Source organism: Tigriopus californicus, chromosome 1 (assembly GCF_007210705.1).
Source record: "Tigriopus californicus strain San Diego chromosome 1, Tcal_SD_v2.1, whole genome shotgun sequence".
In the NCBI taxonomy this organism is placed as follows: Eukaryota; Metazoa; Arthropoda; class Copepoda; order Harpacticoida; family Harpacticidae; genus Tigriopus; species Tigriopus californicus.
Genome location: NC_081440.1, coordinates 12,264,611 through 12,291,283, shown reverse-complemented (window position 1 = coordinate 12,291,283; position 26,673 = coordinate 12,264,611). Strand labels below are relative to the sequence as shown.

At 44.9% G+C, this 26,673-nt stretch overlaps 1 protein-coding gene across 1 annotated transcript; it reads right to left on the bottom strand.

The window, feature by feature from the left end:
• Positions 1-1,607: 1,607 nt before the first annotated feature.
• LOC131883490 (uncharacterized) lies at positions 1,608-19,588 on the bottom strand. The gene is made up of 2 exons (XM_059230976.1): positions 17,624-19,588; positions 1,608-4,319 (listed from the first exon to the last, which is right to left on the bottom strand). The coding sequence occupies exons 1-2, from the start codon at positions 17,888-17,890 to the stop codon at positions 1,986-1,988; spliced, it is 2,601 nt and encodes an 866-aa protein (XP_059086959.1). The 5' UTR covers positions 17,891-19,588; the 3' UTR covers positions 1,608-1,985.
• Between the last annotated feature and the right edge of the window lie 7,085 nt (positions 19,589-26,673).

Sequence of the window (26,673 nt, the reverse complement as noted above, 5' to 3'; positions counted from 1 at the left end):
TAATTCAGATGACAATTTATCTATGTAGTTCCAAATTTGACTTCGAATGTTCGATTAGTTACTTATTCCATGACTGTCATTTTCTTTCCGAATGCATCTCACCGAATGCACTTCTTTTATCGTTTTCTAGAATTCTCTCTTATTCAAAATTATACAAACTAGCTTTGTCATGCGGAAATTTATTTCCGTTAACTTATTGGCCGGAGATTAACATACTCGGTAATAATTCACAGAGAGCACTCACTAAACAAAATAAATTTTCATACGATTGGCATCCATAAGCTCAGTGCTGAGTGATTAAAAATCATTCCCACGAAAGCCGCGTCTCATCCACAAAAATCATCCATCAACCACAACTAAAGCTCAAAGAACCCAAAACCAACTTGTGACCAGACATCCCAAGTTCACCCTGAGAAAGGCCTTGAGTAACAAGGGACGAGAAATGTCATACAGAGTAATGGATTTTGGCCGACAAACTTTGGCGTTCCTTGCCAAAGTGAAGACCCACTAGTGAGCTGCAGCCTTTGCTTGCACATTCTAGCTGTGACCGTGGCAAAAAGTGTCGCCAAAGTTTGGGAAAAGGCTCGTCAAGACTTTGGTGGAACAATTCGTCTCATTAAATACAGGTGTGGGAACTAGAGCATTGAAGGAAGGCCTTAGAGGGGAATTGGCTAATCTTGTACCAGTGTCTTCACACCGGCCTTTGATCCTTTTGATAACTGCGAAACAGATGGTTGGAAAACAAAGCCCTGGGAATACTAATTTGTTGTGCCTGAGCCTTGATGAGTGATGGGTTGGTTACGAGAGTTAGCACCACCACTAGTCTCCAAAAGTTCAGGAAAGGAATTATTTGCGAATAAAGGGCCAGATTGAGTAGAACAGCCCGACCAGGAAAATGACCAAGATTATGCTTTGATTGTGAACGAAAAGATATGCCAGTTGTTCAAGATGAAATTTTGAGACAAATTTTAAGTTAGATTTTCTTCCATCTATAGACCTTCAATACATTGGGCATTACTGGGCCCAGTTTTTTTTCAAAGCGCAGGAGTGAATCTAAGATCGAGAAAAGGTCGTACTATCCTATATAAGTCTGATCTTTTCCCGATCTAAGATTCCCTCCTTGGCTTTAAAAAGCTGTGCTCCGAATCGTTCCAAAAGAATCACCGAGTAGTTATGAATTTGAAAGATTTTGTACAGGAGCGTGGTGGTTCATTTCCGTTTTGAAATCATTTCAGGTTTTACATCGAGCTTTAGGAGGAAGCCATGCTGGTTCAATAAAAATCGACTTTTCGTGTCCAAGTTTTTCTAGATCTACCTTCTTCGAGTCGATAAGCCTTCAAAAGTTTGTTATGTGGCCGTGATTGCCTATGGATTATTGGGTCTGATTTGTGGACGGTCGTTGGATCATGAATGTCTTAACGTTGGAGATCCATCACAGAGAACGGAGTAATCTCAGCGTACTTCTTTTCTACTTCTCATCCCATCACTCTTTTTTACACCATTCTGGGTTGGTAAGAAGACCGTTTGTACTTTGGTAGTTTCCTCATTACCCAAAGGAACACCAAAGCTATTGGGGAAAGAAGTCATCTTCAATAGATTTCAACATGAGTTTCGAACTGATTGAACATCCTAAACAATGCATGCACAACGAAAGTCGAGTTTAATCATGGTCGTATTTACTTCGTTTCTCATTGATTCTAATGAAGCGCATTTGTACAGACTGAAAAGTGGCAAGCAATCCTAGTCGACCGATCTCTTCAGTACGTAGTATATAGTATGTACTGCTACTTTTGGCATTGGTATTCATTTCTGGTTTCACTCGGCGAGAGAGGCAAAATATCACAGGGTACGTTCATATTAGTAGAGCAAGTTAGTAAAATATAGTTCGGACATCTTGGGCATGAGCAAGTTTGATATGCAGTTCCCATAAGTATGAGATCTTCTTTCCTCCCCATTGTTGAGCTCCCCACTCCATAAATTGCTTTTCAGGACTTCTTCTCATCCTTCCCCTTGGTTGGTTGTGACTCGGAAGCCGAGGCGCCTGTAGTATTATTGGCTTGGTCTTTCGCATGGCTGGAGTGTGGTATTAGGCCTCGAATCAATTTCTTCAGTGGATTTCCGCTGGTTCCACCTCCACAGTCAAAGGTTTTGAGCCCGCTGGAGTTCTTGAGCTGCTGCCGCGCCAAGATGTGCAGATCTTCCAACGAATCTGAGCTCAGCTCGGCCATGGTGAGTTCACACTCCTCTAATCGATTGGATGCTCCTCGATCCCCATTCCGAGGCTGACCAGATCCATTGGTGTCTTGGGCGTCTCCGCCGGAGTATTGGCAAGGGCAGCTGCACTCTTTTGTCAGTTGGGCCAGGTGTTGGTGGAGTTGAAGGTCGATGGGCACGAGGCTTTTGTCTAGCTTGAGTACCTCAGTGGGGATGGTGGGCCGGATCCGCAGAGACTCGTCCAAATCCTGCTCCTCGTCGTCCTCGTCTGGTTCATCCTCTTGCTCGAGATTGCGTGGGGACCGTCCATTAGTCAAACCATTTTGAGCATGGGAGTCGTCGTCCTCCGTAGTTAGACTCGATTCCGAGGGCCCCCCTGGCCCGCTCGGGAGTGACTTATTCGTTGGACCCGATTTGGACTTTGAAGCGGAAGAAGATAGATGGGCTCCATTCTTTCCCCCATTCTCACGCTCTTTGTCTTTCTCTGCATTGATATTTTGAAGGACAAAAAAGGCCGGCTTGAGCAGACACCCCATCATAGCCCCGACATCCTGTTTGGCCTGGTACTCGTTTAGGAGCGTCTCCAGTTCCAACTCAAAGCCATGCATCCCAAATGATTTAATGGCCTCGGTGTGAGCTCGGTGGTAGTGTTGGAGCAGTGTGGCGTGATGCGTTCGAGCGAGGCCGGGTTGGACGGAGCGATGAAGGAAGTAGGTGATGTCAATCACCGGACTTGACACTGTCAGAGTGGAGAAATCTAGGAATTTGGCACAAATGGGTCTGCCACTGGCTTCATCGTACTGGAAGACTATGTTCGAGAGGTCCAAGCCTCCGTGGACAAGCACACTCAGGCGTCGATCACCGGGCGGGGCCCTTAGCTCGACTAATTTCCAGAACAAATCTTCGAAATGCCTCTCGAGGAGCTCTTCAGGAGGTCGGTCTTTGTCTTGGCTTTCATCCGTGCTCGTGGGGTCATCCTCAGTTCCATTGGGGAGTCGAGGTCGTCTCGAGTCCAGTGTTGCCGTGGACAGGCCATACTCCTTGAGCAGACCCCTCAATTGTTCGTGTTTGTCGTTGCGACTGCCGTTCCTCTTCTCATCTCGCTTCTTTTTCCGCATCTCGTTCAAATAGGGTAAGAGCTGGCGGCGCACATTGGCCACCTGGGCCCGAAATCGTTGCCGGAAGGCAACTGCATCAATCACAAATGGAAACAGATCCACCAGGCACATTTCAGAGTCTCTTTGAATAAGCGTTGAGATGGCATGAAAATGGGCCAGGCGGCGGAGCACCACCCGGCAGTGATCCACATCCGAGATATGATCCCCTTTGTCATACTTTTTGTAGCCACTGAACTCGAGGTCTTCAAGAACCATCACGTCGTTTTGGTTGTCGAACTGGCTGAGATAGCATTTGGGAACGGGGGGTTCCACGCAGGCGCTCGGGTATCGCTTCTCGTCATAGATGGCCATACATTGAATGACATCATGGTAAACTTGGGCCTCCTTCCCAAACTTCATGAGATAATAAAACTTTCGTCGGTCACAATGACGACTGGGGTCGTCCGTGGGAAGCACCTTAATGATTACAGAGTATTGTTTAGGCTTGCCATTCACTTTCAAGTCGACCTCAGCCTTTTTCAGCACCCGGAAGTTGTTTCCATTCAAGGTCTCGTCATCAAAGACAAGGTCGAATTCATCACAGCGGTGGAGACGACCACGGTCGTCCATGAGTTTGCCCAATGCCAACGAGGCCTCTGGTGCAGACGGTGCAGACGGTTCAGACGTGGTGGGTTCCTTAGCCCGAGCAGATCTTGATGAAGGGTTTGAAAGCCTTGGGCCGGCCACGTTGGCTCTGAATTTCCGCCGGACGGCTTCAAATCGAAAGTCTATGACTTCAATATCCGCCGTCTTTTCCACGGGCTGGAAAATGTTGAGGAACCAGTCTCGGATCACGTCGATTTCAGTGCGGGTGCCTGGCAGAACTGGGTCTTCTTTGTGACGGTCCCGACTCTGAGCGGTACAGGCATCCGAAAGGCCGCCATCGACATCATCACCAAATCGACAACAATCGCCATTACCAAGGTACCAAGGAGGACCCTCTTCACCCTGAAACGAAGGAGGAGGGGCTTTGTTACAAGTTTTACAATGGAACTCCTTATAGCTTATCTCAGCACGTGGCTGGACTTAGTCAATTCAAGCTATCTGGCCAAGTGCTTTATAGGCTCATCTGTAAACCATTCTACTTCAGAGAGGGGGGTCCAATTTAGTCGGCAGGTGTCTCGCTTGGATTTATAGGCCCAAGGTTGTTTTCGGTCCCGGAAATGTAGACAATTTCGCGCTCCACGAATGTGGTTTATTCAGACTGGGTTTCCATGGACCAATATGAGTGCGCCAAGCAAAAGTGGGAGAGAAACCCTTTAGATTCACGAAAAACACGGCAACGGCCAAACTGTTGGAGGAAAAGTTCAGGATCTGTGACCGTCGTGCATGTTTCGTACAATACGATCTTGAGGAAGAAGCCATACTTTTCATAAAAAGAGATGGCAAACTCCCATACGAGACAGTTGTCCTGGGCTTATTTGGCCCATTTCCAGCCTCCAAGTTTTCCCCATCAAACATATGGTCACATTCGTGGTGAGTCGCCGTCTCTCTTTGCCTCTATCTTTCTCAATCTCTCTCACTATCTTGGAGAACTGAGGTACGTTCGTATTTTGCCCTTGGGACGGCCATCAAGAACTCAATTTGCATGCTCGAAATCACAGATCCCCCCATCCAGAGTGGTCTCAAAAGTAACATTTTTATGACCGAGGTTTCCCCATTTTAGCGGGTTGTTTCAACCACTATGCTTCTTGGCCAATGGCCATCCTGGTCACATAAGCCGCTTGGTACGAGGTGTTTGATTCAGACATTCGGCTCGTCTTGGAGCCTGGGAGCATTGGAGCATTGGAGCATTGGGTTTCACATCAGAGAGCCAAAAGTAGCACGTTCGTTCAAGGACTGCACTCCATGCTCCAAAGCTCCATCCAAAGAGTGAGAGCGGATCCAAATCTGTTTTATGTTGCCAATCTTCATAAATAATTGAGTTGGATTCTTTTGGATTCATTTCGCACCCTCGTGGCAAAGAAGGGCCGATGATCGCTTGACGGAAATGTTTTTTCCATCTCTCAGACTCAGCTCGTTCGTTCTTGCTTCAAGCGCAATGAATTCGACATAAAGAGTATCATGATGATCCCATTGATTTGGATCCAACGATTCCTTTTGCCCACTGGTCTGATTAACAACTTACCTTCGCGGCTTTTTTTTTAGATCTTCACGATTAAAACAGAAAACAGAATACTGGCCAGCCAGCCAACGGGTATTGCGAAGTGAAATAAGTTCCATTGAGCCAAGAAGTCTATTACTTTTCCCGTTAAACCAGGAGCTTCTCGACTGGGGCGATATATTTCAATTTAAAGGACCGACTCTGCAGTCCCATCCATATGAACCACTTCGTAAAACGAACACCGCCCAACAAGCATCCAGGGTTGGCAACATAAATGAAAATATGGTCTTGCAACGGTTGCAGTTAGCTTTGGAAAGGGCAGCTTGCCTTGAATGAGAAACAATTGTGTACGTTCTTTGACTTCCTTCCTTCACTCTTGTTCCAGTTCTCGATTCTCGAGCCTTGGAGGAGGTAAGACGATCGTCTCTGGAAGCATAACCCTTGGATGTTGTGTGATTCATGGACTTGGCAACCATTTACATAATTGTCTGGAGGATCTGGAGAAGTAAACCAGTTAATCCCAGGTATCTGGTCTCCCATTCGTTTGTTCTCCAAGCAACGTACGGCTCCCAGGCACCCGTTTTCAATTTATCCACTTGGCAATATGGAACCCCATAAACCCAGTCCGTCAATGTGACTTTGAGAAATGGTCCTTTTGAGCCGTTTTGTTCTGGTTCTGCATTGTGAAGGCATTCAAGTGGTAAATTGGGTATTCACGCTTCAAGTTGCTCGCCACAATTGGAAAGAAGTGTAACTGCTCTGATGACATGCGCCTAGCCTTCAGTAAAAACTATATGTGTTCCCACATCCAAATTGAAGTCATCCTTTCCACAGCTCTTACTCCTCTCTGTGTGAGCAATGCCATGGCTGTTAGTCTTCCAACGATGGGCATGCTTCCCAGGTTCGTCCAAGGAGTCTTAAAGGATGTGCTCCTTGTAACGTCCAAGACGCTTGGAAGGTACGTAAGACCGCCAAACGAGGAGATCGAGAGGGTAACACTTTTTTCTACAAATTTAATCTCGTCTAACGGCCTTCCTCAACTGTGAATTTTCAGCGATCCGTCGACGAAGTCCTCTCTCGCTTCCCACAGCCAGGCCAGGGAATTCAGATAACCTCACTCGATCCCCCTCCCCCATCCAGTTTGAGTTCTGTCGAAATTTTTGGAACTCCACACATAGTTTGACCTCCGGCCCGGCCATAAAATGCACCCAGAATATGTAAGTCGGGAATTGAGTCCAAGACTGGGTTGAGACAGGTTAGCTCCCTGCCTTCCCTTGTGTCTCTGTGGCCGTTGGAGGTAAAAGAAGTCGAAGAATTTGAGTATATCCCATTCTATTTTTGGCTCCTTCGACTCTTTGGCTCAGGTCTTGGGTGACTCTGGTAACAAATGAATCTGTTGATAGGGATGGTTTCCACAGTTGTGGCGCACAGAAATGCATCGACTCGAAGTGGTCGCGGAGCAAGAAGCACTTACTTATTGTACTGAAGATGGTGGCGATAAACGTGTTCCGGAAATGCATCTTCTTGACAATGATTGAACTACCGAACCCCTCAGCTTGGACTGCACATCACGAATTGCTTCATGGCTCTCTCGTCGGTTCCAATATCAGAAAGAGAGATGCAAAGAGGAGCGATCACGATGTTCCATAGCAGCCAATATATGCATTGCCAGGATCGTTCTCCATCCTCGTTTTCAAACACGCAGTGATCGAATCAGAGTAAATATGGCTTGTGAATGCCACAAATGTCTTTGTATTGACACGAAGTCAATAGGAAATGAAGGAATGATTCTGGCCTTCAACTTTTATGGCCTTTGTTGTGTGCTCAGAAACAACGTCTTTAATCAGGATCGACCGACGCAAAGGCGTAAAGGGAGAGAAGCACTACTCAAGTTGGAACGAACGAGCGAGAGAGAGAAAAGGGAACAACATTTCATGCCCTCTCGGTTCTTCAGTGTAATAGAAGGCGAGAATGAAAAAAAGGCCAAGGGGTAGAGTTGGGTCGTCTCTAGTAGAGAAGAAGAGCGAAACTACTTCATTTGACCAAGCTTGGGAAGAGACCCTAATTTGTTAGTGTACCTACGTTGAAGTCGGGTGCTCGTACTTCAGGATAAGAAGCTCCTGGAGGGCTTTCATTTCCTAAGTGACTCGAGACTTGTTAAGGCCTCTGAATCTGAGAGCCTGGTGCACAACTTTACGTACACTAATGTTCGAGACTAATCATCTTATTTTACAATTGATCAACCACTTTCGTTATTCTCATGCAGTGATTACTGCGCCAAAAGATTAAAAGACCGTCGCTTCAATGTCCATTGACCCTTGTCGTAGTCCTCAGGGGTGCTATCCCACCCTTCTCCCCACGGATTATGTGAGTTGTTGCCATCTAATCAAGTTTTGAATCGACTTGGTAGGTCCTTTCGAGGTTTTGGCGAATCCGTTACAATATTACAACAACATTATGGTCTTTGAAGAAGTTTGAGATCTGGCCAGCTCTGAAGGAGATGTAGAGTCTGATTTGACATTGATCAGTTTTTTCAATTACTTTAAAGCTTTTAAGTTAAAGCTAAAATTAAAATGATCAAGTAATCAGCGAAGTCCTTGGTATTGAGTTCGAACCCCGCACATGACAAACCTATTTTCGAAAATGTTTTGGAACGAACAAGTCTACGACAATTTTTACGACAAATTATGCAGTTGAAAAACCAATTGGGATCAAAAACTCATTGCAGGACATTCCCCCTTAAGTGAAACAGTTCTTACACGAACAATCAAATCTGATGATAACCCTATTGATCAACAGACAAAAGAGAAACCTTTCTTGTAGGAGCAATGAGAGCTCCGTGGAATTTCGAGGGAATAATTATCCCTCAACATAATTGCAACAACTTTTCTGCTTTCCTTAACAAATGTGACACGCATCCAATCTTTCAGAACTTCTCAGCTCTCTCTGCCGTCAGAGAGATTCGCTTGGGAAAAGCCAAGAACCACTGAAATCTGGACGGTGATGCCAGGCTCTACATAGAAATGACGTTCCAGAATCTAACAATGAATTGCGTTCTTCTTCCAATACATATTCGACTATGTATTTCAATTTTCAGTTCAATCGAAAGATTGAGATAAATCTCACAACATAACTTTACACAATATTAATGAGTTTTGAATGAACTGATTGCAAGAAGAATTACATTCGATTTGTGCCTTGTTTTGTTTTGAGATTTAAGAGAGCACAACTATCGATCCAGTAGTTTGATCGAGCCGAAAATTAAATTGCGTAATTGTAACGATTTGTCTCAATTAAAAAGGAAAATGCAATTCCTTCACAAGCTTCCAAGATTTTTAGTTCTAGACCCAAGCATGCCAGTCCATATTCCAGTGGTTCATGGAAGAGCTAATCTCGGTCTTAATCAAACATTATGGCGGATGAAGAATAAGTAACGCATTTGATGATGCCCCCCCCTGCATTATGGTGTCATTTCTTGCAGGTCTGTGTAGATTGAGGAAGGTTAGCAAATATGGGTGTCACCAAACCACTAGTATAAGATCCAGGCAGATCCGTGCTTTCCATATGCAAATAATTAGTTCTAAATTGCATTCCTAAAGTTTCGCCAACGAAACGAGATGAGGGAACTTTTGTCTCCGACAAACTTTAGAGAGTTCTAACACAGGAACCATTTCAAGGGGAACAAAGCTTCAGCATGGAGGACAGTAATGCTATCTTAAGGAAGATTTTTCTTTCTTCAAATACGCCATTCTTGTGAAGTTTCTCACAGCCAAAAAAGCTAGTAAGCTGGCTTGACTTCTAAAATGTGTACATACACCTCAGCTTACTGTACTTTCCCAATGTTTGACATGTACTGTATAATCGTGCCAAAGCTGGTTGGAACACTTCTTCGAACAAAAATCGGGCAGAGGTCTCAAGATTTATTGCCAAATTGAAGGCACCCGGAACTTTTTCTAATCCCCTCCTCACCAGGCCTTGAAATTCGGATTTTTTTTGTTCGTCAGGTCCAGACGTAGTTCAAGCAAAGTGGTGGTGTCTAAAATGCAACTCTATAGTACCTTAGTACCTAAGGTGAACCAACTTAAAAGTGTTGGACTGACACTTGAGCCCAAAGAGTCAAAAATCTTCCTTTGTGAAAGAATTTAAACTTGAGAATCTTGTGCAAACAGAAATTTTCCCCCTCAGAAATTCCAAGCCAACGTGAAATGCACAAAACTTTGGGATTGGGGACTTTTCTCTGGTTATCGTAAGGAAAACAACGAGGAAACAGATCGGAGCATCGAAGCAAATAACATTCTTGAACACTTTCCCATTTGAAATTTATCGTGTTGCCAAGACCATGTTTCTTCTCCAGTCATCTTTTTTTTGAACGGCTCCCCAAAGATTCCGAGTCACCTTTGGCTTCCAACCCAATGCCAAAATCACTTTGTCTAGCTCCAAGCAGGATTATTCGGAGGCCTTTTATGAGACTGTCTCCTCTGCATGGACGACTCCTACTATCACTATATCACCATGCCTTTCCACAATCCCCTATTTCATCAATCACAAGATCATTTCTGCCCGGAATCCGCGCCCAGTGAACCAAAGAGACACATACACATACTCACACACCCACACACTCATATGCACTCATAGTACACATGCACTCGAGCAGAGAGGGAAACCTCAGTTATTGTTGTTGTTGTTGTTGTTGTTGTTGTTAGTGGTGGTGGTAGTGGTAGGCCACGCCCACGTTCCCATCAGTGATCTTGGATGTCCAATGCAAGAGGGTCAGTGCTCAATGGCATTAAATGAGATTCAAAAATGACCCTGGAGAGTGAGGGTTTGCTTTGGGCAAACATTGCTTGGCTCCGCATTGTGATCACTTATTGGTCCATATTGCTTTCTTGTTGTGTCAAAGGCAAGTGGTCTCATCTATGAATGACACTTGGACCAATCCAAGTGGATAAATAGTGCCTGGAGGGGAAACAAAGGATTCGTCTGTCAAGCTGCCTTAGGTTGATGTGGAACCAGTGAAGCAGATTTTGGACCAACATTTCCACTCGTCAATCCCAAGAGAAATCCGACAAATGGACGGTTACAAGGTCATCTCGTCTCAATTTCATCTCTTGGAAGGCTTTGAAGTGCATTAAATTTGAGACTCTCCTAAATTTTTCACTCGTCTTGATACGACCATTTCCAGCACATGAGAGGCACTAAAGTAGCATGTGCAATTCTCGCGAGATCACTTCAAGAGTAGTATACTAACCCTGTTCCTAAAGTCACTCTATGACCAATTGCAAGACACGTCTATTGCTAGAGACATTTGACGAAATTGGGGCATTTACGATTTTCAGTTTTTGCACACCTTTGGCGTTGACATAACAAGAGATGTAAACAAATATTTGTGTGACATTTTGGACAAGAGACTTACATCTTTGTTGCTGAGAGTTTTGGTCTTGACATTTGCACACAAGTGCTGATGGTTCGCAATTTGGAGTACGTACTCACATTCAAGGACACCGGAGAAGTTGAGGATGAGTTTGCATCCTCCAGTCAGTCAGTATGTATATGGACATAGTGGGCCTCTATGAGGCTCAAAACAATTCAGATTAAGGGAATGGAGACAATATGCATTTACGTCAGAATCTCACTTGTGCAAAGAGACTTCTGTCCCGGAGATTATTTAGAGTTCATGAATAAATGGAGATTGGGGATTGTTTCAGATTATAGATCATATGTTTTGTGGTCTCAAGGCATGCTGGTACTTTCAGTAATTTTTGCCTGGTATCAAATCCCATCCACAGTAAAGAGTATTTCCAAAATGTGAGATACGTTCTTTTTCCTTCTGGCAATGACCAGATTCTTCTTTGGTATTACGAAATTTTACATTATATTAAAATCTCAACATTAGATGGCGCCATAATTAGGGCCTCTGGTGGTATTTAACCACAGCGTGAGTCTCTGCTGTCCCAGTTTAAATGGCCAAACCAATGGTCATTCCCAAGGGTGAGGTAACAATTGATGATGTCCCTGATATGGAGAGGGGATATCCCTTCTTGTAACACCCAACATCAGATCATAGTCCAAGCAAGAGAGCTATCTTCTGTGTATGTATAAAAACTGTATGCTGACCCAATGCCAATGCACTACATCAATTTATAGTGCATTTTACTAATGATAGTATACCTAACTCACACAAAAGATCTGGGTCGTTACCAAATTTGCAAACATTTTCTATTTATGTAATGATAGCATTTTCTATGTTTATTGGTACGCACAATCCATAAAAGTCTTGCCATGTCCCCAAAGTCGTTTTTCAAGATTGGAATAAATTTCGTTTTATTGTTCTATAGCTTATGACTTGAAAATGCATTACTAGAGTGCCAAGATCTCCAATGGGAGTCGAATTTTGTTTTGAAGATGCTTCTTGTTCATGACGAATTGTCCATGTTTTCCAATTTCACTTTTAGATATTGGTATTGGTTTGCTGAAAGAATCAAAATGTTGTCATAATTTGACTTTAACTTTATAAGTAACCTGATTCTTACATTGTGGCAACCTTAAAAGCAAATATAGCATTTGATCAATTGGTGAGGCTAAACATAAGATATTTGCTAGACATTCGACAAACGTGAGATCGTCTAATTGCCTTTTTGGAGAAAAGTGGAATGGTAGCATGGTTTATCAACCAATAAAGAATCTAAATCAGCCGCCAAAGATGAGTTTTCAGCTGAGAGGCAAATGCCAAAGGCAAAGCATGTCAAGTTATATGCTTCTATTTCTGAATCGGTTTACTTCGAAATTTGAATTAGTCGTCTTCATGAAGTTAAAACATTTTTTGGCCTCACCAAACCGAGCATAACTCGGTTGGTTTTATGGGAAAAATGTTTGTGAATAACGTACATCTTCAATGTGAGCCTGATACAAAGCAAATATTGACTTTCATAGTTCCCTTTGATTGATTTAATCTGGACCAGAACAGCTCTTTTGAAAAACAGTTGTCAAAAGTGAAACATCTGTTTGTTTAAATAAAAGCAGTGACAATCTCTCACGAAAACAATAATAATCAACTTTTGCATGACTTTTGACATACCATTGCTTCAAGTTAATTTTTTTGTCTGAAACTTTCGATATTGACAACTTAAAAAAAGGAAAACAATTCGACATTCAACTCAATAACTGTTTCTTGGCCAAAGCCATTTGAAGAACTATCTAAATGGGCCTTTAGACCATTGTGCATGAAGGATATTGAGTTGATAGGAGACATTCCTCTCGGACTAATTTGGGACATCCAAAGGGTTCTTGTGTCTGGTACCAAAAGTATTGCTCAAGATGTCTCTGATGATATATTGGCATCTTGAAGGGAAACAGTTGGCAGCCATTGTTTCTCAGCCTTAAAAAAAGGAGGGAATCCATGTGGGTGGACTTGCGTATTGGACAAGAACGGAACCACCGATGAACAGACAGACAAACCGCACTTGGTGCACTCTGAGTTTATTCCAGCCAAGGACCAATAATGTCTGAGGGCCCCTATCCTTTTTGTTCATTTATCTTAGATCTGAATTACGGGTCTCGACAACGGGCCCATGTTTGGATGCATTTCGGGTTTTCAAGGCACGTCAACGGAGATGAAATGATCCAAGTGGTTCCAACGAGATTTCATCTGGTGTTACTAACTGGGAAGCTTAATAGTAGGTTCATCATGTAGCAGCCAAGGAAAGAAGACTTTAAGACTTGACTCTCGTGAGTCACCCACATGTCAGAGGAGGAAATGGCTTGAGAGAGAAACCTTTGTGACATTTGAAATCCTGGGTATTTTTCAGCTTAAAGAGACACCACCTCGGACAAAGGAGGAATATCTTTTAACATTCACTTACTCACTTGGAAATGAATAGAGATATCCTCTGAACGGTCCGATCAGGCGTTTGCCAACAAAAATAAATAGTTGCTGATGTTGTCCATGTATGAGTGAATAATCCCTTCCTGAACACATCTTTCAGCTTCGCCTTTATGTTCTCCGTGTTTTTACTTTTCCAACATGTTTTCAAATGGTCGCAAGTTGCATTTAGTCGAGTTCAGCTCTTGAATGTTTTGCAACACGCGGAAAATGAACCACCTGCTAAGGCTTCCATTAACAAAAATAAGTGGGCCGCTTTCTACTTGAGCGAGTTTGGTGTCCTTGGCGACAAAAGTGGGAAATGGGTTCCCACGAGTGAAAGAGTTCACCGGGTAATCAGAGTGACTACAATTGACAGATTTGGTCCATTTATCACATTGGTAATAACCCGAAAATTGAGGCCCCCCCTGGAAGTCTTCTCATCATACTGTTGGCTCGGTACTGAGAGTTCGTTCAAGCGTGCGCCATAAAAATGCCGCCACGAATAAATGGCGAATACCAGTACCACCACATGGTGGTCCAATAAAAGGTGGGCGATTTTTTTTTCTTTCTCTCGTCGTCCTGAATCGTTGATGATTGTTGTGCGTGTTCCTAGATATTTCCATCATGCCTGATGTCTTTGTAGTGGTCATGTGTGTGGACCGATTCCAACCCAATGGGAAAAGGATTTACCATGGTCGTTCCATTGCATAGGATGTGTGCCATTGAATCGAATGATGTCCATTTGGCGTTATTGAAAGTTGACACTCCCGGTTTCATATGGAAAATCAAGAGGAATTGTGGGCCAAGGTCAAGAGCCACTCCGTGATTTTGGTACGTACAGGTTGAGCACCAGCGGGACAAGAATGGTGGGCATAAATGCATATATATTGCTTCATGAAGTGCATCCTGGTGAATCTTGGGTTATCTGGCCTCTAATGATATGGCTTTCCTCAATGGATGTTCCAAACATCCTCAGTGTTAGTTCCTTCCGTTGTGGAGCATAATAAATCTGCACTAATGATTTCTTCCCAGAAGAGGGAGGAACAAAATAGGCGCAGGGGCACCAGGAATGTCGTGGTGCAGAAAAAAGCTTGAGTTGCACCACACTCCAGTCAAAGTCAGTGAATGTTGGTTGATGCACCACAAGAACCTTGAGACGAGAACATGTATTCCATGGAGAGATCTTGGGACAACGCACCACCATTTTTCGGCATTGAGGTATTTCAACAAACGAACTACTTACTCATTGGCTTTGTTTTGGGTGCAGATCGCTCTGCTGTTCATGGCCCTTTTACGAGACTATTCTTCTCGTTGCATCTAAATTGTGATCTCGATGCCTTTGCACCTGTCTTTCTCCTTCTAAGCCATACTAAAGCTCCAAATCATGACCTAGTGCTCAATTTGTGGCGACGACTTCAAAGGCTGCCTTCCCATTTCAAGCATCCCAAACGGACATGTGTTATCCCTCATAATGCAATTCCTCGCCTCCTTAGATCTTTCGATTTAGAGTCAATTTTACTGCCTAGAGACGCGTTTCTCGGCCCACTGGATATTTGTGCCTCTCGAGCTCACGAAAATGAACTGGGGGAGAATCTCTCTTTTTCTCTCATTTTCTCTCCTTCGCCACTAATTGGCCAAGAAAAGTAAAGGAACAGAATGCTCCCGTCTACATCATCAGAAGAGATGGAAGACAAGATGCAGAGCTGTTTTCCACACCATGTATGCACTTACTGCATATATTGTGGATGAGTTCTTTGTTGCAAGCCGCCGTCAATGAAGAACGACTTGGGTAATGGTATGCAACAACCTTGGCTCGATTTGTCACCCTAGAATAACCAGTTTGGCGACTCAAAGCATATCGTACAGCATAGAGTAGGGAAGCAGCGAATCTTTCGGTGGAAATGTGGACATTTATCTTGCCCTGATAACGTTTTTGTTTCTTGTATGTAAATGAGATGGAACATTGATCATGAAAGAAGTTTTGAGGAATCAAACTTGAGTTGAAGCTACAAATAGACCGACGGACAGACTCGCCAAAAAATGAATGAACTAGAGGGGAAATGTCTCGGCAAGGGAGTGGGAATTGGAATTTTTGAGGCCCACATGCAGTTTAAGACAATGAAAGCTTTGTGTTGCCGTTTTTCGCTCCTACATGATCGTTTCGGACTGTCCAAGTCAATTTCAAGTTCAATCCAATGACCTTTGTCGGTTTGGGTGGGAAAAAAAGAAGTCAAAGTTCTCCCCTTCATTCCTTTTATTTCTCTTCCATCTTGTCGAGATCTTGCTTGGTAATTGGTAGGCTTTTCAAGACTCATTAACAAGCTGATTTGTTTGGGTTTTCTGGTTGGTCTGGTTGAAGAATTGCTTTGTCAAGACGCCAAGTTTGACTCATAATTTCTCCTTGAGCCAGTCGGAAACTTTTAATACCACCGTAATAGTCAGATTGGGTGCCAGATCGTGAAAAGAAAATCCTTTCACGAGGGCGGAGGAGCTTCCAATCGGGATGGACGGGACCAACAATCAAGAACTATCTTTGTTTCTCGCCCTCTTTCACGTTCCCCCTTCCTCTCTTCCTCTCTGTCTCTCTCTGTCTCTCTCTGTATTTCATTCTCTTTTAGTAGATCTGGATTGTTGTGGCCAGCCTTAATTCAGATCAGGGGCCCTCGTTTTCCAATGATGGAGCTCGACTGGAATATAATGTTTTCTCATTTTCTTGACAGGACTGATCGTGAGGAAACCCCAGTTGAAAAGTCATTACTCATTAGCTTCGGATCCCCGAGCTTTCCGAGCTTTGATCATTCGTAATTTTGGTGGAAATCGACTGGAAATCGTTTTGCGTTAGTCAATCAGACTTCCACCTCACAAACTACCTTGATCTCAATTCCTGGGCGGGATTTGTCGTCCCATGTAATCCCATCCATCTTCTGACATGAGCCCATACAAACATCCTCGGTTTTGAAGGGAGAGAACGAGTCGGTGCGGAGCATTGCCAAGGTGCAAATTGACATGAAATTTATCATTGGGACTCGTGATTCGCCGTGGGTGCGTGCGTTCGCTTACTTCATCGATCGACCCGAGGGATTTTCGAAATAAATATCTGGAGAATCCTCGACCAGTCTCGAACTTGAGTCTCATTGCCAATAAGTTCTCTTCTCAGTCACAAAGCCTCCCTCCAGAAGAGCATCAGAAGCACTAGCAAAAAAGGAAAACGAGCCAATAGCCCGGACTTTAATCTCCATCTATCAAGTTCAAGGCTGCCATTTTCTTTTCTTTCTCAAGACTAAAGGGATCTCCACATATTCTGGGGCACAAACAGACCAACTCTTACACACGCCCAAGATCGAAAAACTCCCATCTTTGAGTCTAAGAAGAGCATGTTCTACCCTGGGAAATATGTTCTTTCATCCTTTCGAGTGTCTTGGCTTACCTCTTCCCCAATCCCCAAACACGAGGATTCGTTGTGCAACGAGCGCAATCCCGAAGATTTAACGGGCCCATTGATCACACTGATCGGTTGGAATTGCGTCACCCTGTCGGGACGAATATCCTCTAAACTATGTCAGCCACTTTGGTTGGTTGCCTAGATTCAGAGCGAACTGGACAACCAGCACTAGCCTGGGATCAATGGTGAGGCATGTTCAAGCAAGTGTTTGGGCCCAGAAATGGCATCGGATCCAGACGTTTCCCAAGAAAATCCCCAAAACAACAAGTAGAGAACAGGACCGCGTGGGAGAATAAATGAGTCAAGTGGTCGTAATGGCTCTGCCATATGCACCCTTATTCCTCTGTAATGAGCTGATGCCAATGTCTTGTTGGCCTGCCATTTGAAGTGAGTGGTAGAACTGCCAAATGACCAACTACCCGCTCAAATGCTCCCATTTTTCCCCGGCCCCAATATTCGGCCGGCCTTTGATGTTGTCACCCGGACCGGGTAAGAATAAGAGGAATATACCATGGAATTCAGTTCCATCACTCCTTCAGGTACTACAAAATGCTGAGAGAGAGGGAGACATAAAGAGACAGGAGGGAGGGTCTTTGTGGAGGTTTCAATGCACGGCCTTTTCTACTTCAGCGTTGTAGTGTTCGTCTAATCCATCTCGTCCCTTGAATGACACCCGGCACAAAGGGTGTCGAGAATGGGCGTTAAAGAGACACAAAAACGGATAGAGCGGAACGGACACAGTCTCTAAGACAAGTCAAATCCCCCAGTCAGCACATTGCATGGTTACCCCGCCCTCGTACCCAATCGGAAGAAACCCTTGATGGCTGCATTGCTTTTGAACCTACCTCAGACGATTGTTGAACCGGAGTGGGCGTAGGTAGGCTTCCACCTGACTCCTCATTGAAGCCCTCATCCCCAAAGAATCGCCTCCGGGGAGGTTGATAGTGATGGCGGCGATTGGTTCGGAGCCGATCGCTTCCATAGGCATCCATCCCCGAGGTCAAGGCCTTCCTCTGGTTGCTTCGGAATGGAATCCCGCTGCCACTCCCTGAGTGGGTCTTCAGGCTCGACGTTACGGGCGCCATTCTTCGGCCCCGCTCCTCGCGAACCATTGGAAATGTTGTTGGGCACTTCAGGAGTTGGTTTGGGTTGGATCTAGTCAGTTCAAGAGTGAAAGAGACAGCCAGCTACAACTTACTGACATTTCTCTTAGTGCCGCTTTCCAGTCGCTGGAGATGACATGAGCATCATTTTCGGAGTAGTGGCAATCCAGGCAGAAACTTTAGTGTCTGAACGTGTGGGGTACGATGGAGGATGGACGCGGTCTTCCTCATGGATGGAAGGTTACGTTGTTGTTCTACTCCGAAGGAGTCAGACTTCAGATGGGAGCAGATAAAAGATCCTCTTGTTCATTCCCATCACCACTCAGAGACGAGTGCTGACTCGGGTGCATCTTCTTTGCATTCCCACTTCATTTTGAAGGCCTTGTCGTGGACCGTGAGGGAGGGTGATCCCCCTGTGCCTGACAGCTAGCTCACTCTCACAAAAAGTATCTGGCTCGGCCTTGACCAGAATTCATCAGACATGCAAACTCATTCCGGAATGGGTGGTTCTCCTGAATGAACATGGATGGATATAACATCATCACACATTCACCGCAAACACCCCGTGGACGCAGCCAAGAAGGGAGTTCATCGTCAAGATGAGCACCATCACACGAGATCATTTGGAGTAATGATCATCGGAGTCCTTGGGTATCCAAGCCACTTCAGAGACTGTGGGACCAACCCACACGAAGGCTGTTTTGACTACTAAGCACCCGAGAACTGGGCGCCTGGTTACCCCAGATGGATGACAGATCACGACTTTTTTGCCTCGTCCTCACAAAACGCACCTCAATCTCTGGATTTAGAAGGGTTTCTCCGCTCGGTGGCCCGTGCCCATGTCCTTGGTCTGACGCATATCGGTTGCTAGGAGCTCTCCTCGGCCAGCCTCCCAAAAGAAGTCAGGAAAGAAGAAAAAGGCAGAAACAATTGGTTTTCTCCTCCTGGTTTGGTCTTCTTTCGCCTGGCCTTTGTTTATATCTGGGCCTTCCTCACATAATGCTCCAATGTTAGCCTGAATGTGAGGAACTCGTTGACTCAGGGATGTGTTCCCAAGCGCTGGATTAATTGATAGACCTTGTGAAGGGATGTCGGAGGAACTTCTCTGGGAGAAATTTGAAAAATGCACTCAATGACAACTTCGCATTGAAAGGAAGTTGTTTGAGAAATTTAAATGCAAGATGCCCCACTGCCACACTCACTCACTCACTCGCACTATTCCTCCAACCGCCCGACCGATCGTTCATTCGTTCCCTTTGGCAAGGGATCGATTTCTTGGGCAAAATGGAGATGGAAGCCAAAAAAGTTTTATGAGTTTTCCGTCTTCTGTACTTCCTCCGAAAGTCCCACCCGAAGGCAGGAGGCAATCTTCACTCACCGACGGTTGACAGTTCGATTTTGCCGGCCTCTCATTTCTCGTCGTTCTTGCGATGTGGTGATCCCTAGTGAATGCATCACTTCCCAACTTGTCGCGTTGGTTATGGCAGTAAAAGTAGTAACTGTTGTTGTGGTGGGTCTTCTAATTCTCAGACCAAACCATCCTCTTGATCGGACTGCCGAAAAAGAACTAAAAGCTCGATAGAGAGCTGTAGGAGCGAAGGCTAAAAGGGACGGAAGGAAGGAAGGAAGGGCGAGAGCAACGAGCTCGAAGCACAGAATGTTAAAGCGGCAAAGAGAGGGAAGGCCACCGGCTTTTGAAGTGAAAGTAAAGGCCGCAAAGTGGAAGGAGAGACAAGTTTTTTTTCCACCTCTCGCGCTCTCCACGTGTGAACGATAGACATACTATGAAAAGTACACCACCACCCATAAGAGAAGTCGGCGAAGCAGGCGATTTTGAGAGTGAACGGCTGGAAGTAGGCCTTGTGTATGTGTGTCGACGAGAGAGTGTATACGGTATGTGTGTGTGTGTGTGTGTTTGTCGTGTCACACGGACTTCGCATGCATTCGCACTCCCATTTCGCTCGGGGGTTCTTAACTCAATTGCACAACATTCAAATGGGACGGAATATACACTCACCCACTTCGGCACACACGCAGAAGGCAGAGAATTGCTTCGTTTCCGTTGGTTCCTTTCCAAGCACCCATTTTCAAGAACGTGTTCCTAAAGTTTTCGAATTTGTTGTCTGTCGTGGCCATTCAACCCTGCGAAACTAATGATTGGATCCACTTCTCTCACGAGAGACACAAGAACAGAAATGACCTTTTATCTTAAAGTTATTTTTTTGCTCCATCGCGAGCTTCTTTAACCGTCTAAATCACCGCCGTCAAAGAACCATGGACGAAAAAACGACCTTGTCCTTTGTGTCTCGTCTCCCTTTCTCCCCCTCTTTCTCCATCTTTGGTGGACTCCATTCCCCGTTCTCTGTATGGATGTCGTCGCTTCCAGGTTTGGAGTCAGGTTCCGCAGCCCATTCTGGTCTTGATCTTCTTGGTCTGTCAATCAATAGGCGATTTGCTCTTTTGGCGTTGGCGCCAAGTCGCTTCATTCTTCCACAATTTCAGGGGCCTCATCTACGTACGTGCAACTATCTACTCAATCTTGCCTCCACCCAAGAGAAAGAAGAGACCTGAGACCTGAGATTTCACTCCGGAGCTAAATGGAGATAAGCTTTGGATTGGAAACCCTGCTGCCTCCACTGGTGCCTTTCCTCTCCAAAAGCCTTTTGGCCGTCCCATGGCAGCGGTTGCCCCAAATCGCAGACGAAGAAGGTCGTCGTCGTTAGTAATGCTTTGATAAAGGAGGCCATTCCCGATGTCATTGGCAAAGCTGATCAGGATGCAGGCCATCGCAGATTGTCAATATGCCCAGCCAAGCAGCCTACCGGATCCTAGTGAAGGCACTAAGCATCCAATTCAGATTTAACGATGGAAATAACTGGATGAGTAATGGGCTCATTCGACGACTTTGTTTGGACGACGTGTCCTAAAGGGGCTCATTTCAATTTCCAGTGCATTAGTGGGCTGCAGTCTCTACTGGTACACTTTCACTTATGGCTTTCTCAAATCAGGGTAATTGCTTCGAATGCAAAGGAGGAAAAGTGCTGAGTGAGCATCTCGAGCCATTTTTTCCGGCCAAAAATCAACTCAGCCGTGTCGAATTCCACCGGGCCTTGGCGTAATCTCGTTTACTTTTTCCTCTTAATATAATGCTTAAATCATTTTGCCTTGGGGGAATTTTTTCGATCGAACGCTTTCCATGTTCCAGAAGACAAATTAAACGCTTGCCACTTCTCAACTTTTCAAATGGCCGCCTGAGAATATACCCAACTACAACACCAATGATAATAAAAAAGTTGGGGTTCATACCTAAGGAATATTGTACTCATTTGACACTTGATATTATCACTTTTTTACTTAAACGAAACATGATTTGTATCTTAGTTATACTTTTGAGAAGAGAGACGGCAAATGTCAACTTTGAAATCATGCTTGGAGTCCATTTGATTTATACTATTATGTTGTGTCAGGCAGTTGATGGTATATTAATGCTAGGTTTTATCAATTGCAGCCAGTCAAAAAGACAATGCGAAACGTAGAGTATAACCATACTAAAAAGAATAAGAAGCTTGTAGGTAATCTTAGAAATTTTCCCCCAAACCAATAGAATCCGATACACAAGGCTCTACAGTAATCTTCATACAAGAAAGGCTCTTCTGGAAACCTCTTGTCAACATCTCTTTTTTACCTTGTTGGCTATCAGGGCAATCATTAAGACCCATTGTTCAGGTTGTTGTCCGGTATCAGAGCCTGGAATTTGGCACACACACCACCTTCCTTCAACCAAGTTGGTTTTAATCTCAAAAGAGCTTTGATGCCGAATTCATGCCTCATTTACCAGGCCCAATATTGGTACACAAATACGTTGAGCCAACATTCCAAGAACCGCAGGATTATAACCCGAGAACTAGTTTCCTTTTTTGCTTTTGTAGATATATCCATATCAGGCCGGTGGTTCACTCTTTTTGGCAACCCGTTTTCTGAAAGTTTCTTAACGAATTTGAGATTGAAAATTGCAACTAGTGCTAATGCGTCTTTGGAGCCTATTTCACAACAAACATACAATCGATACCTGGGTTGTAAAGCTGAAGTAGTCTGACTTGGTCTACAGGAACGTTACTGTTAAAGAGCCGTTTCAATTCACTATTGGTTCAAGTGTGCCATATTTTTAGCAGGTTCAAGAGGAAAAAAAGAGACTAATGAAAAGAAGGATCTGGGATGATTTCCCATTCTCAAGCCAATCCCAGACTGGTTGAGTAATGGAGTGATTGTTGTGGGGGTTCCATTAGTCTTGAGACGTCATGGTTTTATTGTCTCTTTCTCTGCAATCTGCACGAGTCCACTCGAGTCGTCCCTGAAATGAGAAGAGATTTCTCATCGTGACAGATATTGATGGGTCCTAGAAATGTATCTGGTACAGGCCGCCAACCACTTTGTTCTTTAATTAAGACTCTTTGTCAGGCCTGATACACACAAGACGCATGTAACTTCATTTGGACATGAAACAAGGGTTATAAAGCGCTTGACTTCTTGTTGCCGTTGTTGTCATTGACTTGTCTTCGGACCACCACCACCCGATCAATTGGTGGCCTTTGAAATTGGAGAAGAGGGAACAATTTAGGGTAGAATTTCCATGTTTTTTCCTCGCACAAGGCCGTCGTTGTGAGCCGTCCGTTGGTTCGTGGGTCGGGTCTTGCATGGAAGTGGATGAAGAAAACACTCGATTAGATCCAGGTTCTTTCTCTCGTCTCCTTGCTCTTCTTCGTCTTCATCCTCCTCCTCCTCCTCCTCCTCGTTTTCTTCCAAGGTCAAAGAGTCCTTTGTATGCAAGGAGTGATACTCAATTCACAACAACAAACAAAGGCCGTGGACGATTTCCTTATTTAGCTGAAGGAGCCAAATGAACAGCAGCCGCCAAGAGGACCTTTCAGGCCAGACTTGCCATTGGCACAAAGGTCAGTCAGGAAAAGGGAGATCCACTTCACGAGGTTAATTCCCAACTCACATTTAATCCCACGAATACTAACCAAAAACACGGCCGCCACATTGCTAGTTACGAACAAGCTCACCCGGCTCGCCAATGAACGCAGGCAACAGACTCAAAAACAATTGGTCAAGACCAATGGTCTCTTTTAAACTAATCAAAAACCAGCCGGACTTGCTCTGCACATAAACCAATCTTGGCAACATGAACAGCATCTGAATAGCGGCGTATTTATTTCGACTCAGTTTTTTTAAGAGTCATAATATTCTAATGGATTTGGCGAACGAATAGATTTGGGCACTGTTCCATTGGATTGTCAAACTAGTTGTCTCACCTCATCTCGAGCTTTCAATCAGTCTCTCGTCCTTTAATAAAGGTACGGTTACCGCATTATACAAATCCTTTTAAACCTAATACCGATATTCAAGACAGAAGCCTGAAAGTTTGCTTGGATGCCTGAGGACAATTCCGACGTCCTGGTTTACATTTAGAGCTTCAGCAATGCTGTAAACTTCGGTCCATGGTAGAGTGGATGCACTCGGTGATGTCAGATTTGGTCATGTTTGGAGTCCATCCGAACCAACAACCCTTTTGTTTTTTTCTCGGGCTTATGGCTTTCTTTCCTCCGTTCTCAGACTCCAACGAAACCTCAAACGGAAAACACCGTCCCGGCCAGCGTCTGACTAATCCACTCGATTGGACTCGGTTATTTTCAATGTGTCCATTATCCGAGCTGCCCCCTTGCACAACCAAGTTCAAGTTGATGTTAGTTGTTTGTCGATCAACCAACCGTTGGACGGGTCGCCTCACACCCTGGGCATTGACCGTGAAGACTTTAATACGATGTACTCAAGTTCTTGAGCTCCAGCTTCTTCTTTCGCCACTATCACCAATGGCCGACTTTCATGACGTTTGTTGGTGCGGTCCAGTGGGTGGAAATGGAAGTGAAGCCAAGGAAATATGGATCATTCTTGAACCCCATTGGATTTGCACAACGTGGACCGGAGATGATTGCGGATGTGATTGTAGCTCGATCGGAAACGAAATCCCGTCCAATCAATGTCAAGAGGGCGGAAATGCCCAAGAAAATGCACTGGATCCATCTCTGCGCGCTGTTCCAGCTTGACTTGTTCGTTTAAAAGCAATTTCCAACTTTTCACAACTGGTTTGTCAATCTCAAGTTCACTTCTAGGAAAAGGCAGCAAGGGGGGCGCTGGGGACTAGCCAGAGTTTTGCATGGACATATCCGCTGTATGGGTTGTTTGGCTTGGGATCGTTCCACTCGGCGGATTGGAATTCCAATCGTCATCACAAAGCTGGGAAACATGTCCCGTTCTCTTCGCTTGACAATCCCTGGGCTTTGAAAAGGAGAAGGACAGAGGATGAAGAGGAAGAAGAAGGCCTGGGGAGAACGAGAGAGTCCCATATGGATCCTTTTGGGATTGGTGAGGCCAGAAGAGAGGCTGGCTTTGTACCCACTTGGATGTTTCCCCTCCAGTTGGTCCAACTTGGATTGAGTTCTCGACCTTAAACCTCAAAATGGCGCTTTGGGTTGGACTCGGAGATGGCTTCCGTTTGAGGACAAAAGAATGCAATTCGGCCTGGCCTCCGGTTCACAAACACACGCACGCATGCACACACACGCGCACACGCACGCACGCATGCATGCACATGCCAACTAACACTTTCAAAATACACCACGAAACGAAACCGAGGAATGGTGTTGGGTCATTAGATGGCCTTTTCTTGAAACAAAATCCGAGCCACTTCGGACAAAGGATGCAAGTGGATTCAAACTTCGACGGTGAAGGCTGGAAGCATCGACATGATTCATGCTCCGTGAAACGCAAAAGCGGAAGATGCATTAAAACCCAACGGAGTACAAATTGATGAAGTTCAGGACGGAACAGGAATGCAAAAGTCAAACGACCTTCGACATCGATTCCACTCTATTGGCAAGAGATCAAGGTTTTTCCAACGTCTTTTATGTCCGAGACAATTTGGACCAGGGGTTCAATATCCATCTTTCCCCCCAAGGGCCGCAAAAAAGCAGCACCAGACCACATGCTGGTTGGTCATAACAGGTTCCCTTGGCTTGGCCAAAGTTGGCTTTGGAACCCTGAGGGGGAAAAGGTTGTTCGCCATAGAAGCCTTTGGTATAACTTCAAAATTTCATCAAAAGAAAACGAGCCCGTTGAAGATCGAATTCGCTACCACTATGAAGCAGGCCTGGCTTGAGTAGGTTGTGACCCAATGTATCCAACATCCCTTTCATTTGTCAATCATAAATGGCCTTTTAATCCACTTTCATTCACTGTTGTTAGTAACCAAAGAACTAGATTCTCTGTGGGATTTACGTACCTTCGACCGTTTACACGCCCTCAATGCCTGATTCTTGTTTGGCACATCAAGACGCAGTTTTAGGTTCCTACTAGGCAAATTCAGCCCATAAATCGAGTTGATCTCTCTGATTTTTCTTCTGCACTCACGTTCTTTCTCAAATGCAAGGTTGAGAGGGAGATTTCCTTTCTCTCTCTCTCTCTCCCTTTCTACCCCTCGTACCAAAACATATGATCGAAGGAAAAAAGATTTATGAGATTTCATGATCTGCTTGCAAAATTACCTAAAAGGGCCATTTTTAGCGAGCCATAGATCCACACGGACTTCCAGAGGATTTTAGATTGGCACTTGCGGCCTTGGCCTTCGACGTTCGAACGCAGAGCGGGGTTCCTTCTTTTTTTGCTGCTCGAGATCCCGCGGTCTTGAAAGTGAAGTTTGGGGCCTTGGTTTGGGTGGCCAAGAGGTCACAGGTGTGTTCCATAGAGCTCAAGATTTCTCCGCAATGGCGTTGCCAACAAAAACGAATCCTTCATTGGCCCTCTTTCAAGTGTGAAGCATTGGCAAACTGATGGTGGGCTGAATTTATGAATTCCTGGTGCAAAGCAAGTGCTGAAGGTCCCCGATGGTTTTTCCCTCCCCTCCCTTCGTCTCTCTCTCTCTCTCTCTCTCTCTCTCTCTCTCTCTCTCTCTCCTTCTTTCTTCACTCTTTCTCTCGTCTTCTCCCTTCGCTCACTCTCGCTTTCCTGCTTAACAAATCGACAGCCAAGGCCGGAATTGACCCTGGAACTCGATTTGGCTCAACAGCGGGCAAACTCATTAAATATTCATTGAATGATCGAGAAATTGACTCGACGGGTTGTTCTCCTCCCAGACAATCACAGGGAAGCGAGGGGGAAGGCGACGAGGCTGAAGTCGAGTACGGTCAACCAGTACCTAAAGGCCGTCTGTCGTACATGTGGAGGAGCGAGACCACGTCAAATTGGCAAGTGAGCGTACGTACGTATGGGAGTAAATGGATAAAAAGATAAATGATTGCCCAACAGAGTTCCATCTTGATTCCTTTTCAATGAATGCTCTTTGGCCGGTTTGGTTCATCTCTTTGAAAACATCTGCCCTTTTTGCCGCGGTCGTTTCGGCTGGCCCAACGTTTTCAAATCCGGGGATTACGGTCCTTTGTGCCAGGATTGCAGATGGTGCAATGGCAAGCATGGCGACTTTTCAGATCTGATCTGAAAAGTAGTAGCAGAAGAGGGAACTAACCTTAGCTAGAGCTTTTGAGAGGTTGCTGTTTAACTAAATGTAAGGTTACGCCGGACTTCTTCGAGGATTGTTNCCTGAGCCAGGAGCAACCCTGTACGCTTAACCAATTGATTTGGTCTCACGGTGAACGATTGGCGACCTCGGCGAGGATGTCGATCTGCCGTTCCCATTTGATCCGAGGGGTATGGATTATGAATTGGCATGAAACCGC

Excerpts from the sequence above, each read along its gene's own strand:
- LOC131883490 (XM_059230976.1), bottom strand. The coding sequence starts at position 17,890 with ATGGTTCGCGAGGAGCGGGGCCGAAGAATGGCGCCCGTAACGTCGAGC. Across the intron at positions 4,320-17,623 it reads CGGTTCAACAATCGTCTGAG|GGTGAAGAGGGTCCTCCTTG; the intron begins GTAGGTTCAAAA and ends CCTTCGTTTCAG.